The sequence below is a fragment of the Ambystoma mexicanum genome, chromosome 3p (assembly GCF_040938575.1).
Source record: "Ambystoma mexicanum isolate Mex_15411 chromosome 3p, UKY_AmexF1_1, whole genome shotgun sequence".
Taxonomy (NCBI): domain Eukaryota; kingdom Metazoa; phylum Chordata; class Amphibia; order Caudata; family Ambystomatidae; genus Ambystoma; species Ambystoma mexicanum.
Window position 1 is genome coordinate 1,040,250,140 of NC_090925.1, and position 20,240 is coordinate 1,040,270,379.

The following is a 20,240-nucleotide window of genomic DNA, read 5'->3' on the forward strand; positions in this document are numbered from 1 at the left end:
GTCATAAGAGTACCCTTAGGCTAGGCAGGGGCACACACAGTGTAATCAACACCACCCTCACCTCGATCTATGGAGAGCTGGGGGCAGATCTCTCACCTCGGCTGGCTCCCTCCTCTGGAACAGTCTCACTTTCTCTCTGTCTTGAACCGGACCTCCTCAAGTTTCGCAAACAACTCAAGACTTTACTTTTCTCCTACTCCTTCCGTCTCTCCCTCCCATGATAACCATACCCACAGTCGCTGAGATTGGCGGCCTGGCTCCTCAAGAGTCGAATAGGGTGCTGGCCATCTGCTCAATCACCTCCAGCACCCCGCCACCACCCAACTGCACTGTCCTCTGTGCCCACACCTGCCTGTCGGGTGGTTTATTGCAGCCCTGCACTAACTTGTTGGGCGGTAGACCTACCTCTTTGCTTGGGATGTCTCCGCCCATGCACTTACCTATTGCCCCCCCCACAGGCACCTCTCCTTCCCCCTCTGGGGGAACCTATAGCACTTACACCCCTGCCCACTTTCTAGTAGGACCGCTTTTTGTTTTATTATTTATTAATTGCCATTTCCATTGTTTTTTTGTTCCCTTGCTCCCTTCCCTTTTGCCTTGTGGCGCTTTGAAACACTGTTCCTATTGTACAAGCGCCTTATATCCAATAAATAAATAAAGAATGGAGTTGAAGGCACAGCTTGTAATTTTAATGACTGATTCCTGCATTGACACAGCAACCAAATCGAAATGGTCCCATTTTGTCCTCAGCCAACACCACTTGCATGCAGTGTTCCCCAAGGTTCTCCCCTTTCTCGATTGCTTGTCAATTCTTACACGCATCCACTCACCAATGAAATCGACAAAGTTACACACACACACGCTGCGTCTATGCCAACAACACACAAATGCTATGCTATAGGAACACGATCATGAACATGTCAGACAACAATGTTATGTAACCATACAAATGTGGCTGATAAATAACTGGTCATACTTAAATGGGAATAAGACAAACAACGTATTGGTTAACAAGCTGTCACCTAACACACTACTGCTACTCAACTGGCCTACCGAACCAAGGAGCCTATTGTACACATTGAAAAACTTGTGATATATTTCCGATATCCAAACAACATGTGTACTCCAAATAAATGGGATAACTCGCAACACTTACTATCACCTCAACCCACCGACAAAACTCCTCCCCTTCCGAACACGAACCACAAAACAGAATCGGTTCCAGCTTTTATCTTGTGCATACTGGACCACTCCAGTGGCTTGGACTTCGGCCCACCAAAAACCTATTACAAGACCACATCACACAGGCACTGCACTGACTGCAACCACCCCTCAGTCAGAGATGGAATCCCTTTCAAGGTGCTTTGGCGGACACACAAGGCCTACTGGACTAGAGGTCTGAAACTGAGACACTACTACATGGCCTCAGGAAAGGTAAGATCCTCAACATCCATGCTACAAGAAGCGGGAAACTGCAGGTCAACTCTTAGCTGCCCGAGGCCGCAGACTTTGGAACAAAGCACTACGTGATGTCAGAGGCTGGAAAAAAACCTGCATACCTTCGGGAAAAGTTACACTGGTGCGATCATCTCCTGCTAGGACGTAGGAGGCTAAGATATGCCAACTTTGAATGCTTGTGAATTAAACTATCGTAAATCGCCGTCCTCCCTTTGCAACCACTAAACGACGCCCCTTTCCTTGTCCATGAAAGAGCTCGCCCTGGTGCGGGTGCCTTACCTGATCACGGTTGTCTTCATTGCCCCGCAACAGGACATTAAATTAAGGTCAGAATTTAAATGCCTTTTCAGACTCAAAAGTGTTTGCGTTTGAGCATGTTAACACGTTACTTCATAGTAATTGGCAATTAGAACACTGAGAGTCGCATGGAAGGATGCAGGTTTATTTCAAGACAAATACCTAACAGAACAAGCATTGGCAAAGGCAACAGTTTGGGCTTTTGTGTAGGCATGGGCAAGGCATTTGCCAGGCACTGCTGTGGTGGTATTAAGTGGTCATCGATGGTAGCAGCTGCCAATGCTTGTTTTTAACAGAACTTCAGTGAAGGATATGTATAGTCTTATTTATGGAGTGGCTGAAGGCAGACCTGGTTAAGATATTGTTATTATACCAGTAGCATGTTCACAACTCCTATTAAGTCACTAACTCTCCAAAGACTGCTTTGAAAAAAAAAACTGTCAGACACTTCGAGCACAAAGTTTGATGGTATGGCTGATAAAGCTATCTCAAAGAGGTACAGTATGTGTTTTGGTTGGGGAGGGGCAGGGAGTGGGTGGGTATGGCCATAGGTACTAGCATGACCATTGATAGTCAATGGGTGGGTAAATTACCAAACAGCACGTACACGCTTTCTGTCCCTCAAATGCCATTTCTTCCTAGCTGTACTCTAATGCAATAGTTTTGGTTTATATGTCCTGCTTTAGCGCCACATAATAACAAAAACAAAACCATGTGGACATGTTCTGCTGGAACTGCTTATCCTTAAGTGGGGCTTCTAGATGGATAAATATAAACATTTGGAGAGGAGCAGATAAACGTAGCTGCTTGACATTGGGTATTTGATTGAGTGTTCTTCCAGGAGTTAAATAGTCCGTTACATCCCGGCCATGGACATAGCATGCTCCTAGGAAAAGCTGGCTAATCAACTTCTAGCCGAGGATATAGCACGCTCCTAGTAGAAGCACGCCAGTCATATTTTAACCATGAACATAGCATGCTTCCAGGAGAAGCTTGCCAGTAACATTTTAGCCATGGACGTAGTACGCCCCTAGGAGAAGCTAGCCAGTAATATTCTGGCCATGGACATAGCACGCTCCTAGGACAATCTGGCCAGTACATTTCTAGTCATGGACATAGCAAACACCCAGGAGAAGCTAGTGTGTAATGGCTAAGCTGTGGACATAGCATACTTCTAGAAGAAGCTAGTCAGTACTATCCTAGCCACCACCATAGCACACACTTAGGAGGAGCTAGCCATGGACCTGGATCTACGTGAAATGATCAAATCCAAAAGTCTGAGTCCCAAAAGTCTGTTTTTTTTTTATTTCCCATTTGTTCGCATAAATATATATGTGGAGGGAAACCCCCCAAAGCCCCCTACCTTACCCCTATACATTTTTTTTAACTTTACCCCCCCCCCACATATATAGATTCAAACAAATAGGGATCAGACTTTTGGGCTTCGGACATTTTGCCCTCAGTAATTTCGTACAATACCCATGACATAGCACACTGTTATGAGGGGCAAGTGTGCAATATCCTAGCGGTGGACAAAGCATGCTCTTAGGGGAAGCTAGTCAGTACTATCCTAGCCATGGATGTAGGACACTGTTTAGTATCCCAGATTTTAGTTAATCAGAGTTATGCTAGTCATGGACCTAGCACACTCTTGGGGGGAAGTTAGTCAGTACTATCCTAGCCATGAACAGTGTTAGGAGGAGCTAGTGTACAATATACTATCCATAGACTCAGCTCTCTGCCAGGAGGAGCTAGTGTTCACTATCCTATCCATGGATATTGCACACCCCGGGAGGAACTAGTCAGTACTATACTAGCCATGGAATTAGTGTGTAGTATCCTAGCCATGTATAAAGCACACTCCTAGGAGGAGCCAGCATGCAAAATCCTAGCCATAGAGATAGCACGCTCCTAGGAGGAGCCAGTGTACAATATCTTAACCATGGAAATACCATGTTCCAAGGATGAACTAGCCAGCACTCTCCTAACCATGGACTTAGCACACTCCTAGGAGAAGCTTGCCAGCAATAGTCTAGCCATAGACCTAGCCCACACCAAGGAGAAGCTTGCCAGTAATATATTTGCCATAAACATAGTACGTTCCTAGGACATGCTTTCCAGTAATATTCTAACCATATACATAGCAAACTCCTAGCAGACACTCCCCAGTAATTATTTGGCCGTGGACATAGCAAACACCCAGGAGAAGCTAGTGTGTAATGTCCACGCTGTGGACATAGCACACTTCTAGAAGAAGCTAGTCAGTACTATCCTAGCCATTACCATTGCACACAGGAGGAGCTAGTGTTCAATATCCAAGCCATGGACATAGTGCGCTGTTAAGAGGAGCTAGTGTAAACTACCTATCCAAGTGACATAGCACACTCCTAAGAGAAGCTAGCTAGTACTATCCTACCAAGTGGCATAGCACACTCCTAAGAGAAGCTAGTTAGTACTATCCTACCATGTGGCATAGCACACTCCTAAGAGAGGATAGCTAGTACTATCCTACCAAGTGGCATAGCCAACTCCTAAGAGAAAGAAGCTAGATAGTACTATCCTACCAAGTGGCATAGCACACTCCTAAGAGAAGCTAGCTAGTACTATCCTACCAAGGGACACAGCATGCTCGTAGGAGAAGCTGGTGTGTAATATCCAAGCCATGGAGATAGCACACACCAAGGTGAAGATATAGTGTAATATTCTAGATTTGGACATAGCACACTCCTAGGAGAAGCTAGCCAGTACTATCCTATCAAGGGACATAGCACACACCTAATAGAAGCTAGCTAGTACTACCTTACCATGTGACATAGCCCACCACTAAGAGAAGCGAGCTAGTTCTATCCCACCAAGGCACATAGCATGCTCATAGGAGAAGCTAGTGTGTAATGCCCTACCAAGGGACATAACACGCTGTTAAGAGGAGCTTGTGTACAATGTTCTACCTATAGACGTAGCACATTCTATCCTAGGAGAAGTTAGTCAGTGCTATCCTAGCCATGGACATAGCATACTGTTAGGAGGGGAAAGTGTGTAATAACCTAGGTGTGTACATAGTATGCTCTTAGGAGTAGCTAGTCAGTACTATCCAAGCCATGGACGCAGGACACTGTTAAGAGGTCAAAGTACGTAATATCCCAGATTTTATTTAATCAGAACTATGCTAGCCATGGACCTAGCACACTCTTGGGGGCAAGTTAGTCAGTACTATCCTAGCCATGAACAGTGTTAGGAGGAGCTATCCATAGACTCAGCTCTCTCCTAGGAGGAGCTATTGTGCACTATCCTATCCATGGATATTGCACACGCCAGGAGGAACTAGTCAGTACTATACTAGTCATGGAATTAGTGTGTAGTATCCTAGCCATGTATATAGCACACTCCTAGGAGGAGCTAGCATGCACAATCCTAGCCATGTATATAGCACGCTCCTAGGAGGAGCTAGCAGGCACAATCCTAGCCATGTATATAGCACACTCCTAGGAGGAGCTAGCATGCACACTCCTAGCCATGTATATAGCACGCCCCTAGGAGGAGCCAGTGTGCAATATCTTAGCCATGGACATACCATTTTCCAAGGATGGATTAGCCAGCACTCTCCTAACTATGGATACAGCATGCTACTAGGAGGAGCTAGTCAGAACTATGCTAGCCATGGCTGTTGAATACCCTGGTGAGGAACTAGTGTGTAATATCCCAGCATTGGACGTTTTTATATATTTTTTGAGTTTTGTAAAGTATACAAACGTGCTTAGGGAGGGGAGGGTGTTCACCCAAAACCCAGGGAACAGGTAAAAGAGAGAAACAGTAGGCCAATGGTTGGAGACTAACAACCTTGCAGCTTTCTAGCAGACAAGGCAAAACAATATCACAAAAGGGGGGTGCAGTAATGGGAGAAGCAGAACATCAGACTATATGGGGTGTAAATATGCTATCCAATATTTTACTGCACCCTTCACCACCAAAGTGGTTTTAAGTTGACTATATGGTAAGGTCTTTGAGACACACAGATGGTTGTGTAAAGTGCATGGAAGATGGAAGTTATATGTCAAAAAGGTGAACTAACGTGCTAGCAAGCTCCTAGGACGAGCTGAAACAGCCATGTACAACGCATGCGCTGAGGAATGTCAGTGCTGGTCAATGGGCCGACTATTGCCCGGTCCAAGATCTGGCATCAGATGTCTCCCCGGATCTCAGACCCAGCCTGCCTCAGACCCCACAAGGCTTGCAGCACGTATAGTGTTAAAAGTTAAGGCTAAATGTGCACGTATCAGTTTGCACTGTGCAAATAGTGCAGCACGTCAGTGAACTAACCTATGTGGCTAACTGCTTATCGTAGCCGCAAGAATCGACAGAGGGTGACATTACTTGAACAAACAGTTAAATCTACAACAAATCTCCATCCGAGTTTCTAGGTATGTATGAACACACCACTTTGATGGACACCAGCCGCAGGCACGGCTACCCTCCCATTAGACTACAGCATTGACAATGTTGCGAGCGATAGGAAATATGTTCCAACTAGGTGGATTGCTGGGGGTTAGTACATGTAGTTTGTGAGGGATAGGAAACATGTTAAACTTGGACTGTAGGGAGCAGGAAACGCGTCACACTTAGATGTTTTGCGAGAGGTAGAAAATGTGTTTCCCTTAGATGGATTGCTTGGGATAGAAAATGTGTCATACTCTATTGTTGGGGGTTGGAAATATATTACACCTGGATGGCTTGGGATGGATAGGAAATGTGTTCGAGATGGACCGCTAGGGGTAGGAACTGTGTCTCAATTAGATAGATGTTGGGGGTTGGAAACATGATATGATATGATAGTTTATTTATATAGCGCCTATACACAAGGTGTTTCAAAGCGCTTCAAGGCAAGGGAGGGAACAAGGGGAAATACAATGACATTCTTACAGGCCATGAACAGTAATGATGTGAAATTAACTATCGTACTCGGCCTGATGACATTTCAGGTAGTTCAAGAGCTAAGACATAGATAAGGAAGGGAGGGGGAGAGTGGGAAGGAAATGGAAACAGACAGGCGACTAACGTACTAGGCCTGACGACATTTCTGGTAGAGCCGGAGAAAACAAAAGGTGAGGGAGAGGGGTGCAGAAAGTTAGGGGAGGAACAAAACAAGTGACTGTCATACTAGGCCTGACGACATTTCAGATAGTGCTGGAGGGGGGGTGAGGAGGAAAAAAACAGTAATGGGAGGGGGGAGGAGACAGACAAAGTTGCTATCATACTAGGTCCTGGGACAATTCTGATAGAGTAAGTGCATAGAAGAAAGTAAGGGGAGGAGAAGGAAAAGGGAGAAGGGAAAGGAGGAGAGAACAGAGAGTTAGCAGTCAAACGAGTGGAGAAGCAAGAGGGGAGAGTGAATACAATTGCAGAAGTCAGTAGTAACACATAATGTTGCAAGCCTGGATACAAGACGAAGATGGGAACAGCATGATTTAGGGCCACCATGAGTACAAAATGCAAAGGAAGTCCAGCATGAGAGTTGAGAAATTGTGACGCACCGTGAATGAATGAAGTCCATGAAAGTCAAATCCAGCATTCGCCACAAGACAGTGATGGTGAAACCAGAATTTATCAGGACATACTCCTGCAGAAGTAGGCTTGAGAGGGGTGAGAGGGGAGCAAGATGGAAGAATCAAGCAAAACAGGCCACACCTGTGTGTGCGAATAGTGGGGGCACAAGGGAACATCACGGGGGGACTAGGGGAGGTAGGGATGGCCTGTGGGGACAGAGGGAGTAACACATGTTGGTGCATGCTTACCTTCTGTCTGAGAAGGTGTTCGGACCCTGGGTCCTCCTGGTCCTAACAGGTCCAAACAGGAATTGCCCTTTTCTTCATCTGCCCTTCGCTTAGGACGCCGGGCGAGAGACGCCCTAGATCTAATAGTTAAGAGCAGGAAGGAAGAGGCAGGGCTAAGAAGGTGGGTGGTGCTTAGGCCAGGTGACCTAAATCCACTTGCACCTGCTCCCCATCTGCACAGGAAAAGAAGCTGGAGGGCTCCTTAAGTGGTGAAAAGGAGCGGCAAGCAGGAAGGCACCTGGTGAGCGCGGCTTGCTAAGTGGTGAAAAAGAGCAGCAGGCAGGAAGGCACCAGGTGGGTGGGGCTTAGGCCAGGTGACCTACCTCCATTTGCACCTGCTCCCCATTTGCAAAGGAACAGAGGCTGGAGGGCTCCTTAAGTAGGGAAAAAGAGCGGCAAGCAGGAAGGCACCAGGTGGACGGGGCTTGCTAAGTGGTGAAAAACAGCGACAAGCAGGAAGGCACCAGGTGGGCGGGGCTTGCTAAGTGGTGAAAAGGAGCGGCAGGCAGGAAGGCACCAGGTGGGTGGGGCATAGCCCAGGTGACCTACATCCACTTGCACCTGCTCCTCATCGGCAAAGGAAAAGAGTCTGGAGGGTTCCTTAAGTAGGGAAAAAGAGCGGCAAGCAGGAGGCATCAGGTGGGCGGGGCTTGCTAAGTGGTGAAAAAGAGCGACAATCAGGAAGGCACCAGGTGGGTGGGGCTTGCTAAGTGGTGAAAAAGAGCAGTAAGCAGGAAGGCACCAGGTGGGCGGGGCTTGCTAAGTGGTGAAAAAGAGTGACAAGCAGGAAGGCACAAGGTGGACGGGGTTTGCTAAGTGGTGAAAAAGAGCGGCAGGCAGGAAGGCACCAGGTGGGCGGGGCTTAGGCCAGGTGACCTACATCCACTTGCACCTGCTCCCCATCTGCACAGGAAAAGAAGCTGGAGGGCTCCTTAAGTGGTGAAAAAGAGTGGCAAGCAGGAAGGCACCAGGTGGGCGGGGCTTGCTAAGTAGTGTGAAAGAACAGCAGGCAGGAAGGCACCAGGTGGGTGGGGGTTAGGCCAGGTGAACTACATCCACTTGCACCTGCTCCCCATCTGCAAAGGAAAAGAGGCTGGAGGGCTCCTTAAGTAGGGAAAAAGAGCAGCAAGCAGGAAGGCACCAGGTGGGCGGGGCTTGCTAAGTGGTGAAAAAGAGCAGCAGGCAGGAAGGCACCAGGTGGGTGGGGCTTAGGCCAGGTGACCTACCTCCATTTGCACCTGCTCCCCATTTGCAAAGGAACAGAGGCTGGAGTGCTCCTTAAGTAGGGAAAAAGAGCGGCAAGCAGGAAGGCACCAGGTGGACGGGGCTTGCTAAGTGGTGAAAAACAGCGACAAGCAGGAAGGCACCAGGTGGGCGGGGCTTGCTAAGTGGTGAAAAGGAGCGGCAGGCAGGAAGGCACCAGGTGGGTGGGGCATAGCCCAGGTGACCTACATCCACTTGCACCTGCTCCTCATCGGCAAAGGAAAAGAGTCTGGAGGGTTCCTTAAGTAGGGAAAAAGAGCGGCAAGCAGGAGGCATCAGGTGGGCGGGGCTTGCTAAGTGGTGAAAAAGAGCGACAATCAGGAAGGCACCAGGTGGGTGGGGCTTGCTAAGTGGTGAAAAAGAGCAGTAAGCAGGAAGGCACCAGGTGGGCGGGGCTTGCTAAGTGGTGAAAAAGAGTGACAAGCAGGAAGGCACAAGGTGGACGGGGTTTGCTAAGTGGTGAAAACGAGCGGCAGGCAGGAAGGCACCAGGTGGGCGGGGCTTAGGCCAGGTGACCTACATCCACTTGCACCTGCTCCCCATCTGCACAGGAAAAGAAGCTGGAGGGCTCCTTAAGTGGTGAAAAAGAGTGGCAAGCAGGAAGGCACCAGGTGGGCGGGGCTTGCTAAGTAGTGTGAAAGAACAGCAGGCAGGAAGGCACCAGGTGGGTGGGGGTTAGGCCAGGTGAACTACATCCACTTGCACCTGCTCCCCATCTGCAAAGGAAAAGAGGCTGGAGGGCTCCTTAAGTAGGGAAAAAGAGCAGCAAGCAGGAAGGCACCAGGTGGGCGGGGCTTGCTAAGTGGTGAAAAAGAGCAGCAGGCAGGAAGGCACCAGGTGGGTGGGGCTTAGGCCAGGTGACCTACCTCCATTTGCACCTGCTCCCCATTTGCAAAGGAACAGAGGCTGGAGGGCTCCTTAAGTAGGGAAAAAGAGCGGCAAGCAGGAAGGCACCAGGTGGACGGGGCTTGCTAAGTGGTGAAAAACAGCGACAAGCAGGAAGGCACCAGGTGGGCGGGGCTTGCTAAGTGGTGAAAAGGAGCGGCAGGCAGGAAGGCACCAGGTGGGTGGGGCATAGCCCAGGTGACCTACATCCACTTGCACCTGCTCCTCATCGGCAAAGGAAAAGAGTCTGGAGGGTTCCTTAAGTAGGGAAAAAGAGCGGCAAGCAGGAGGCATCAGGTGGGCGGGGCTTGCTAAGTGGTGAAAAAGAGCGACAATCAGGAAGGCACCAGGTGGGTGGGGCTTGCTAAGTGGTGAAAAAGAGCAGTAAGCAGGAAGGCACCAGGTGGGCGGGGCTTGCTAAGTGGTGAAAAAGAGTGACAAGCAGGAAGGCACAAGGTGGACGGGGTTTGCTAAGTGGTGAAAAAGAGCGGCAGGCAGGAAGGCACCAGGTGGGCGGGGCTTAGGCCAGGTGACCTACATCCACTTGCACCTGCTCCCCATCTGCACAGGAAAAGAAGCTGGAGGGCTCCTTAAGTGGTGAAAAAGAGTGGCAAGCAGGAAGGCACCAGGTGGGCGGGGCTTGCTAAGTAGTGTGAAAGAACAGCAGGCAGGAAGGCACCAGGTGGATGGGGGTTAGGCCAGGTGAACTACATCCACTTGCACCTGCTCCCCATCTGCAAAGGAAAAGAGGCTGGAGGGCTCCTTAAGTAGGGAAAAAGAGCAGCAAGCAGGAAGGCACCAGGTGGGCGGGGCTTGCTAAGTGGTGAAAAAGAGCAGCAAGCAGGAAGGCACCAGCTGGGTGGGGCCTACTAAGTGGTGAAAAACAGTGACAAGCAGGAAGGCACCAGGTGGGCGGGGCTTGCTAAGTGGTGAAAAGGAACGGCAGGTAGGAAGGGACTAGGTGGGCGGGGCATAGCCCAGGTGACCTACATCCACTTGCACCTGCTCCCCATCTGCAAAGGAAAAGAGGCTGGAGGGCTCCTTAAGTAGGGAAAAAGAGCAGCAAGTAGGAGGCATCAGGTGGGCGGGGCTTGCTAATTGGTGAAAAAGAGCAGTAAGCAGGAAGGCACCAGGTGGGCGGGGCTTGCTAAGTGGTGAAAAAGAGTGACAAGCAGGAAGGCACCAGGTGGACGGGGCTTGCTAAGTGGTGAAAAAGAGCAGCAAGCAGGAAGGCACCAGCTTGGTGGGGCCTGCTAAGTGGTGAAAAACAGTGACAAGCAGGAAGGCACCAGGTGGGCGGGGTTTGCTAAGTGCTGAAAAGGAGCAGCAGGCAGGAAGGCACTAGATGGGCAGGGCATAGCCCAGGTGACCTACATCCACTTGCACTTGCTCCCCATCTGCAAAGGAAAAGCGGCTGGAGGGCTCCTTAAGTGGTGAAAAAGAGTGGCAAGCAGGAAGGCACCACGTGGGCGGGGCTTGCTAAGTGGTGAAAAAGAGCGCCAAGGAGGAAGGCACCAGGTCGGCGGGGCTTGCTAAGTGGTGAAAAAGAGCAACAAGCAGGAAGGCACCAGGTGGGCGGTGCGTTCTAAGTGGTGAAAAAGAGCGGCAGGCAGGAAGGCACCAGGTGGGCGGGGCTTAGCCACAGTTCTATTCTGGGGGCAGGAAATGTGTTTCAGTTGCATGGATTGCTTGGGGGTAGGAAAGGTACTACACTTCGAAGGCTATGTGAAGCATAGGAAAAGTGTTGCACCTGGATGAATCGTTAGGGAATGGGAATTGGATTGCAATTTATGGATCGTGCGCTGGGAAATGTCGCACTTGGATGGCTTTGGGTGTAGGGAAGGACATTGCACTTAGAAAACTGCACATGTAGATCAAAACGTGTGTTCCCCCGGGAGAAAATGGGGCAAGTTATAACATACATTGCACCTGAATATCCAAGACTTGCACGTGCTTAGCGCTTAGAAGAGATCAGTAAAACAGCATGTAAGGTTACCCCGCCTTCACACTCAAGAACTATGCTGGTAACCTTCCTTTCACCTATAGCCCATAGATCAGCATCGGCATCCTGATACCACATCTAATAGATGGCTGCTAGTAGCATTTATAGAACTGGGAAGATATTTCAGTGAGATCTTGAAGGTAGCCTGTCCATGACGCTTTCAGAATCGTGTATCATTGATCCCATGGTAGCCTACCTGTCATGCCTAGAAGAGGGACTAGGACCGCCTGTCTACTGAACCTAGAAGACTTTAGGGTAGCCTCTCCATAGCACTTAGAAGAGTCTACAAAGGTAGCTGTGTTTGTCCCCACAGAAGATCTGATGACACAGTGACATCAATGATCAGCACCATCAGAGCTCCAGGCATGTATAAACGCACCACTTCGGGGGACAACGGCTGCAGGCACGGCTATCCATCCATGCACATTAGAATGCAGCTACGACCTATGACAAAATTCGGTCTAGGAGGACACAACGTTTTTCAGCCTACTCACTCTAAACCTGCCTCAACACCACTGCTGATGGAATACAGCGACAACCTACAACAAAATTCTGGTTTAGCTGCACACATGACGAGTCTCTTGCACTCGCACACAATCGTGACCCCACTCAGCACCCACCCACATGCCTGATCTCTTGGGTTGCTTAGCGGAGCCTAGCCAGCCCATCCAATACCTAATCTAACCGTATGCATACACGCATTTTAAACCTCCATGAGAATTTCCCATACTCTGGACTGCGGTACCTGAAGACGTTCCCACCCCAAGCACGTTGACACTATAGTAATGGTAAAAGGCGCTATACAAATGACAATTACAACTCTGAGCATGTGAATTCCTTAGTACAACGGGAACAAGTCCTTTGTCACATGAGCATAGTTTGAAGACAGCCACACTAGAGGAAAGAACCTATACATGTGAAGCGTGCGTGATTCGAGTGCATGCTTGGATGTGTGCACAGCAGGAATCAAATGCAAGAGCATGTCAGTGAGCGCGATCAATACTACCACGCTTTCCGAGACATTTTGTAATGGTGTAGGAGGCGCAGAGGTGCTAGGCACTGAAGAGGTCGTGGTTATCGCCCGCAACGAGGAGACAGCCTCCATTTTACTCTCCCATTAGGGAAGTTGTATACGGTTAGTTCTCTTACAACAGTGCTCCTACTAAATAATTGAGTGCTAAAAGCAAAAGTAATGAAATCTAGTAAATCTCTCTGGATGTGAAATGTAGAGGTTGATGAAGTCTCTAAGCTCATAGCCGAGGCCAGGAGGTAAGCGCAAAGCTGCCAGTCCAGCCTCCCTTGTACTTGGAGAATCAATAACAATGACACCTCCTTTACCTGATTCTGGTGACCTCATTTGCAGGAGGAACCAGTTGGCCAACAATGGGGATCTGAATCTTAACCCCAAAGGCCACTGTTTTGCCTTTTGCTGAATTGGATTTGGGTATGTGTCGTCCCCAGTCAAAATGGGGGAATAATGTCACAATTGTACACGTTTTGCCTAACATATTTCTAAAAGGATTTATATATTTGTGTGGGTGCCTGATATCTTACTACGGTGCGTGTACTATTCAAGCCATCTTTATAAAGCAGAGTATTGTTGGAAGACAAACAGGGGGGTGGGGAGGGGAGATGACGAGTCCTGAATATTTGCCCTGGATGTGGCAAGAGGGTGGCAATCCTGGAGACTGGTGCAGGTGTTTTTCCCCCATTGTGGCCCCGTACTGCTTTTCAGGGCACAAGGAAAGGACATATGTGGGCGAACAGTGATGATTCTTTTCAGAGGGCAAACACAACTAACCTTGGATGGTTTTGAGGCCGGCAAGCTTGCCCAAGTGTTTGGCTACCAGGATTTCACCAAGGCTGTCACGTTCCCAGTGTTGATGCTTACCCACAAGACCACATAAAGTTGTCATCGAAGCACATGCCTCATGTTTGGATTTTGTTTTCCAGGGAATATTGCAGTATAGAAGTTCGGGTCTAAAAGATGAGCACCTTTTATACTTTGTCAGCATAGGCATTGGAAAATGTCATCTCTCGGGTTATTTTTCTGGTGATGGGATCCCAAAGTGATTTTAAAGTGCCAATGATATTATATTTTGGGTGCACCACTGCCATGGAAGTGATTTTAAGTGGTATTGATGTGCAGTGCGGAGTTTGGAAAGAAGCAGCATGAAAGAAAATACACAATTGTTAAACTATGATTTTAAACATTTCCTTTGAGTGGAGTTCAACTGCTAGATACGACCCCCTCTCCCTCTGAAACCCGCCTGCTCGGAACTCTGCTCCCCCCTCCCAACTCCGCCCCCACCTGGCCCGTATGAGACCCCCCCTTCACGTTGTTCCCATTCCCCCCAGTGGGCAATGTGGTGTCCCTGCCAGAGACATAGTAAGCCCACCAGCCACCGATCAGGAGCCAGTCTGTAACACGCCTGCCATGCACATTGCAGGCTCCTATGAGGAGCCAGTCTGATAACACGTCCATGGACGAGTCAGGCCAGAAGTCAGTTTGGGTGTAGCTCGATACTGGGGGAGCTTTTCTGATATATTCCAGCCCCAGACATAGCCTAATCATAAGAGGAGCCGGTCTACATGCTCCCGGGACAGGAGGAGCTCGCCTGACATCCAGACCTAGGCCCTGAACATGGCAGGCTCCGATTAGGAGCTGGAGTAAACCCCCCTCCGCCCCTGGGACGAGCTGGGTGAGCATAGCGAGAGGGGCCGGGCCGCCGGCACTGTCATCACAGGTCCGACTTCCACGAGAGCTACAGCGCTTTTCTCTCATATTGCGCCATTTGCCCAGAGAGGAACGCCAGGCCTCTCTTGAACACATTGTTAAAACGGGGACACACTCTTGATGAAATGCAGCATGCATGCGCTATTGCACCTCACTAATGTCTCTTGGGTGGTTTTCAGACAGGTAGTTGTCATGGTTTCTCTTTGGTATGTGTCTCAAACATCCATTCTGCCCAGTCCAGAACAATTGGTGTCTCTTAAAAGTCCATTCTGCTCAGTCCAGAACAATGAGTGTCTCTAAAACGTCCATTCTGCCCAGTCCAGAACAATGGGTGTCTCTTAAACATCCATTATGCCCAGTCCAGAACAATGGGTGTTATTTAATCGTCAATTCTGCCCAGTCCAGAACAATGGGTGTCTCTTAAACATCCATTCTGGCCAGTCCAGAACAATGGGTGTTATTTAATCGTCAATTCTGCCCAATCCAGAACAATGGGTGTCTCTTAAACATCCATTCTGCCCCGTCCAAAACAATGGGTGAACACTTAATCATCCATTCTGCCCAGTCCAGAACAATGGGTGTTTCTTAAACGTCCATTCTGCCCAGTCCAGAAGAATGGATGTCTCGTAAACGTCCATTCTGCCCAGTGCAGAACAATTAGTGTCTCTTAAACGTCCATTCTGCCCAGTCCAGAACAATGGATGTCTGGAACCTCCCGCTAGCTTTTATTCAACACTGAATCTGCTTCAAACTGGTAGAGCGCAGAACCGCTGTCCTGTAGTCACATCCAGGGAGAGAACAGGGCTTAACAATATGAAGGAGGGGGTGGGGGCGTGGTCTGGGAAACTAAATAGGTTTAACACTGGGCAAAAAAAGTGCCTAGGATTACCCTCACGATTGTACCAAGTAGACTGGACTCAGATAAAAGCACCACCTCCAAAGTGCCCTGCAAACCTGTGAAGTAGCTCAGTGGGTTAATGCATCTTCTGCAGAAGTCTATGTGTAAACTGCGGGTTTAAATCGGAGTTTGACAGCACAACTTGTTATCCTCCCAGAGGACATTAAAGGCAAACCATGAAGTGTGTTAACGGTCGCAGAAAGGACAAGATACCAAGGTATATATATATATATATATATATATATATATATATATATATATATATATATATATATATATATATATATATATATATATATATATATATATATATATATACCCATGTCCCCAACCCAGGGTGGAGGAGGCACAGCGTTGATGTCCTTGCCTGAGCCACCAGCTGTTGCAACACAGACGACAACTATGAGGAGGTCACTGAGGCCACTCTGACCGGGCAGTTTCAGTAACATGTTAGCTCAGTGGGTTACTTGCCAGCTGTGCGCAGCATGCAGATTTCAGATGCAAAGACGTGCAGAGAAATAAACGAGGAGTTGTGTTAAGAAGACCCTTCTAGTGAGATCCACTGCTATTGCTACTCCTCTCCTAAACTCGACCGGTTTCATTTTAAAGGTTCCGTGGGACCCAGCTACACCCCCTACCCATGCACGGTGTTAGTGACCGGCTGCCGTCCACACAGAGCACAGACTTCATTCTGAGAAAAAAAATGACGACTACTTTATTTGGATGGCTTTCCTAGGACCCCCCCCCCCCTCCTCTCAAACAATTCCTTCTTTGAAGTCTAATAGGAAGCAGCCAGCCGGCAACCCACACCGGATGCCATCTTTATCTTGCGGCAACATATTGGGTTTCCTAATTTTTCAGAGCAACGAGTCTAGGCCCCCGTTTGTGCAGGTCTTTGTAAAGCCGGGAGGTTTTCGGGTGCCCGTTCGGTTTCATTCTGTGTTCGGCCCTTCATTCGTTTACTGACAGAGACGTTTACACTTCTGGTGTGACCTTCGCACCGCAGTCCGGACCGAAACGTTCACCGAACACGCACAAGTGCAAACAGTCTGACTTCAAATGTAACCCCCACCCGTAGACAGACGGTTTTCCTCCAAGAACCCTTTACGCGTTACAGAAAGAATACCTGGGCCACGAGGTTCTACGATTGGCAGGTGTGGGGACCAGTTGAGGTCTAATTACAGAAAGGATGGAGGGGTAGAGTTGAAGACGGATTGCGTGTGTGCGCTTGTGTGTGTTGGGGGGGGGCATTATATGATAGGTTGTTTATAACGCGCTAAATACCCAAAGGTTTCTAAGCGCGGACCCAGCGATGGAACCTGTGTTGCTCCGTGTCTTCTTGCTTCCAAGGCGAGCACGTTGCCCCTGAGCACTGGATGACACCAGGGACAGCACTGGATGACTAACAATACAGGCACCTTTTCCCAGTTTTTATATTTATAATTTGAGATATGTCGATCTGCTCAGAATCACACATTGTTTGGTGCTAGACTAGTCCAGAAGCCGGGATTAGAACCCGGGCTTGCCCACTATTTCACATCTTCCCTGACACAGTTTCTAGAATTCTGCAGTGCTTTCAGCAAAACATTTCGCGTAGAACATTTTCGGAGGCACACATTTTCCCTAGCATGGTTAGGTTTGCTGCCAAAGTCGGTGGCATAGTTTCCAAAGAGGCATTACCGTCAGACACCAGTTTCCCTGGGGGGGGGGGGGGGGGGGTACGGTACCTTGGTCCATGGTGCTGCAGACTGGGCTGAGGTCCGGGGTGTGAGAGTGGCAGGCGTCTCCCTTCGGGTGGCGGCAGTGCTGGTCTCCCAGCCCTATCTATAGTACTGTGCATTTATACACACACCCCTGCACACACCCACTTTTCAGGGCTGCCGCCAGAGCGCTGCCTCCCCGGACATCTACGGAAAGGGAGGGAGGGAAAAGGCAACATCAGTCTACAACGTGCCCCGCCGGCGGAGGCTCTTTCACCTCCCAGTCTCCGTTTGACTCAAAGAAGAACTTTTGGGATTGCCTCAGACTACGACATGCCAGGGTGAAGTGCTTGTCATCCAACGTTACGTGTCCCGTTAGTCAGAGAGCGCGAGACGTGCGTCCTGCACCGAATTGCATCGTGTTGTGTGGGTTAGCCGGGAACATTCACTCCCTGACTGAAGGGGGCCTTTTTACCTGGAAGCTGAAACCACATTTGTTTTTACCAAGTAACACATGCTTCAGCTCAATCAGTCTCCACCCCCTCCCAACCCCCTCCCCCACCACCCCACAAAAAACTGAAACGAATCCCTGCTCACAGGGGGCTCTGGTAATGCCCTTTGCTTCGCCGCATCCTGGCATGTACAGGCAGCAGAGTCTTCCTGAATAGTAGGGAGTATCCCCGATTGGCAAGTAATGCCATGGTAATGTTAAGGATTATATAGCACACACATCCCACGTTTGTGTTTTCAACTATTCATGTCAAGAATTCCCAATTCAACGGCGCAGCATTTATCAACTTCAGGCCAGTCTCCTGCGCGCTCTAAAACAGAATCACCGAACATGTTCGCGAATATGCAATGGGCCGCCCCCGAAGGCTTTCGCCAAGCAGTGCCCAGTGCACGAGATCAGACTCATTCGGCAGTCTCGCCTTACAAGGGTACCCCCCTGTAAACACACCATAACTCAACACTCAGATACTACTCATGGCTACTACCCACCTAGAACCACACTGGCACTCCAGAAGAGGGTACTTCTCTTGGTCACTAACCATCTAGAATCCCACTGTCACTCAAGACTCAGGAACTTCTTTCGGTCACTACCCACCTAGAATCACACCATAACTCAACAGTCAGATACTTCTCATGGCTACTACCCACCTAGTACCACACCAGCACTCAAGACTTGAATACTTCTCATGGCTACTACCCACCTAGCACCAGACCTGCACTCAAGAACAGGGTAGTTCTCTTGGTCACTTACCATCTTGAATCACACCTGCACTCAAGACTTGGATACTTCTCATGGCTACTACCCACCTAGTACCACACCAGCACTCAAGAACAGGGTAGTTCTCTTGGTCACATACCATCTAGAATCACACCAGCACTCAAGACTCAGATACTTCTCTCAGACACTACTTCCCACCTAGAATCACACCAGCACTCAAGACTGAAATACTTCTGCGGCTACTACCCACCTAGAATCACACCAGCACTCAAGACTGAAATACTTCTGCGGCTACTACCCACCTAGAATCACACCATAACTCAACACTCAGATACTTCTCATGGCTATTAACCACCAAGAATCACACCGGCACTCAAGAAAGGGTACTTCTCTTAGTCACTTACCACCTAGAATCACACCAGCACTCAAGAGTCAAATACTTCTGTGGCCACTACCCACCCAGAATCACACCGACACTCAAGACTTGGATACTTCTCACGGCTACTACCCACCTAGACTCACACCGGCACTCAAGACTTGGATACTTCTCATGGCTACTACCCACCCAGAATCACACCGACACTCATGACTTGGATACTTCTCATGGCTACTACCCACCTAGAATCACACCGGCACTCAAGACTTGGATACTTCTCATGGCTACTACCCACCTAGTAACACACCAGCACTAAAGAACAGGGTAGTTCTCTTGGTCACATACCATCTAGAATCACACCAGCACTCAAGACTCAGATACTTCTCTCAGACACTACTTCCCACCTAGAATCACACCAGCACTCAAGACTGAACTACTTCTGCGGCTACTACCCACCTAGAATCACACCAGCACTCAAGACTGAAATACTTCTGCGGCTACTACCCACCTAGAATCACACCATAACTCAACACTCAGATACTTCTCATGGCTACTACCCACCTATAAAAACACTGGCACTCCAGAAGAGGGTACTTCTCTTGGTCACTAACCATCTAGAATCACACCAGCACTCAAGAGTCAAATACTTCTGTGGTCACTACCCTCCCAGAATCACACCGACACTCAAGACTTGGATACTTCTCACGGCTACTACCCACCTAGACTCACACCGGCACTCAAGACTTGGATACTTCTCATGGCTACTACCCACCTAGAATCACACCAGCACTCAAGACTGAAATACTTCTGCGGTTACTACCCACCTAGAATCACACCAGCACTTAAGACTGAAATACTTCTGCGGCTACTACCCACCTAGAATCACACCATAACTCAACACTCAGATACTTCTCATGGCTACTACCCACCTAGAACCACACTGGCACTCCAGAAGAGGGTACTTCTCTTGGTCACTAACCATCTAGAATCACACTGTCACTCAAGACTCAGGAACTTCTTTCGGTCACTACCCACCTAGAATCACACCATAACTCAACACTCAGATACTTCTCATGGCTACTACCCACCTAGTACCACACCAGCACTCAAGACTTGAATACTTCTCATGGCTACTACCCACCTAGTACCACACCTGCACTCAAGAACAGGGTAGTTCTCTTGGTCACTTACCATCTAGAATCACATCGGCACTCAAGACCTGGGTACTTCTCATGGCTACTACCCACCTAGTACCACACCAGCACTCAAGAACAGGGTAGTTCTCTTGGTCACATACCATCTAGAATCACACCAGCACTCAAGACTCAGATACTTCTCTCAGACAGTACTTCCCACCTAGAATCACACCAGCACTCAAGACTGAAATACTTCTGCGGCTACTATCCACCTAGAATCACACCAGCACTCAAGACTGAAATACTTCGGCGGCTACTACCCACCTAGAATCACACCATAACTCAACACTCAGATAATTCTCATGGCTACTAACCACCAAGAATCACACCGGCACTCAAGAAGAGGGTACTTCTCTTAGTCACTTACCACCT

General features: G+C 48.8%; 1 protein-coding gene across 1 annotated transcript in view; it reads right to left on the reverse strand.

Moving 5' to 3' along the window:
• The window catches only part of TGM2 (transglutaminase 2), a 172,919-nt gene extending 155,706 nt beyond the window's left edge, over nt 1–17,213 (reverse strand). Inside the window, exon 1 of the mRNA XM_069652396.1 lies at nt 17,096–17,213. Coding sequence (XP_069508497.1) covers nt 17,096–17,105 — 10 coding nt within the window. The 5' untranslated portion in view covers nt 17,106–17,213. The remainder of the gene's footprint in view (nt 1–17,095) is intronic.
• Between the last annotated feature and the right edge of the window lie 3,027 nt (nt 17,214–20,240).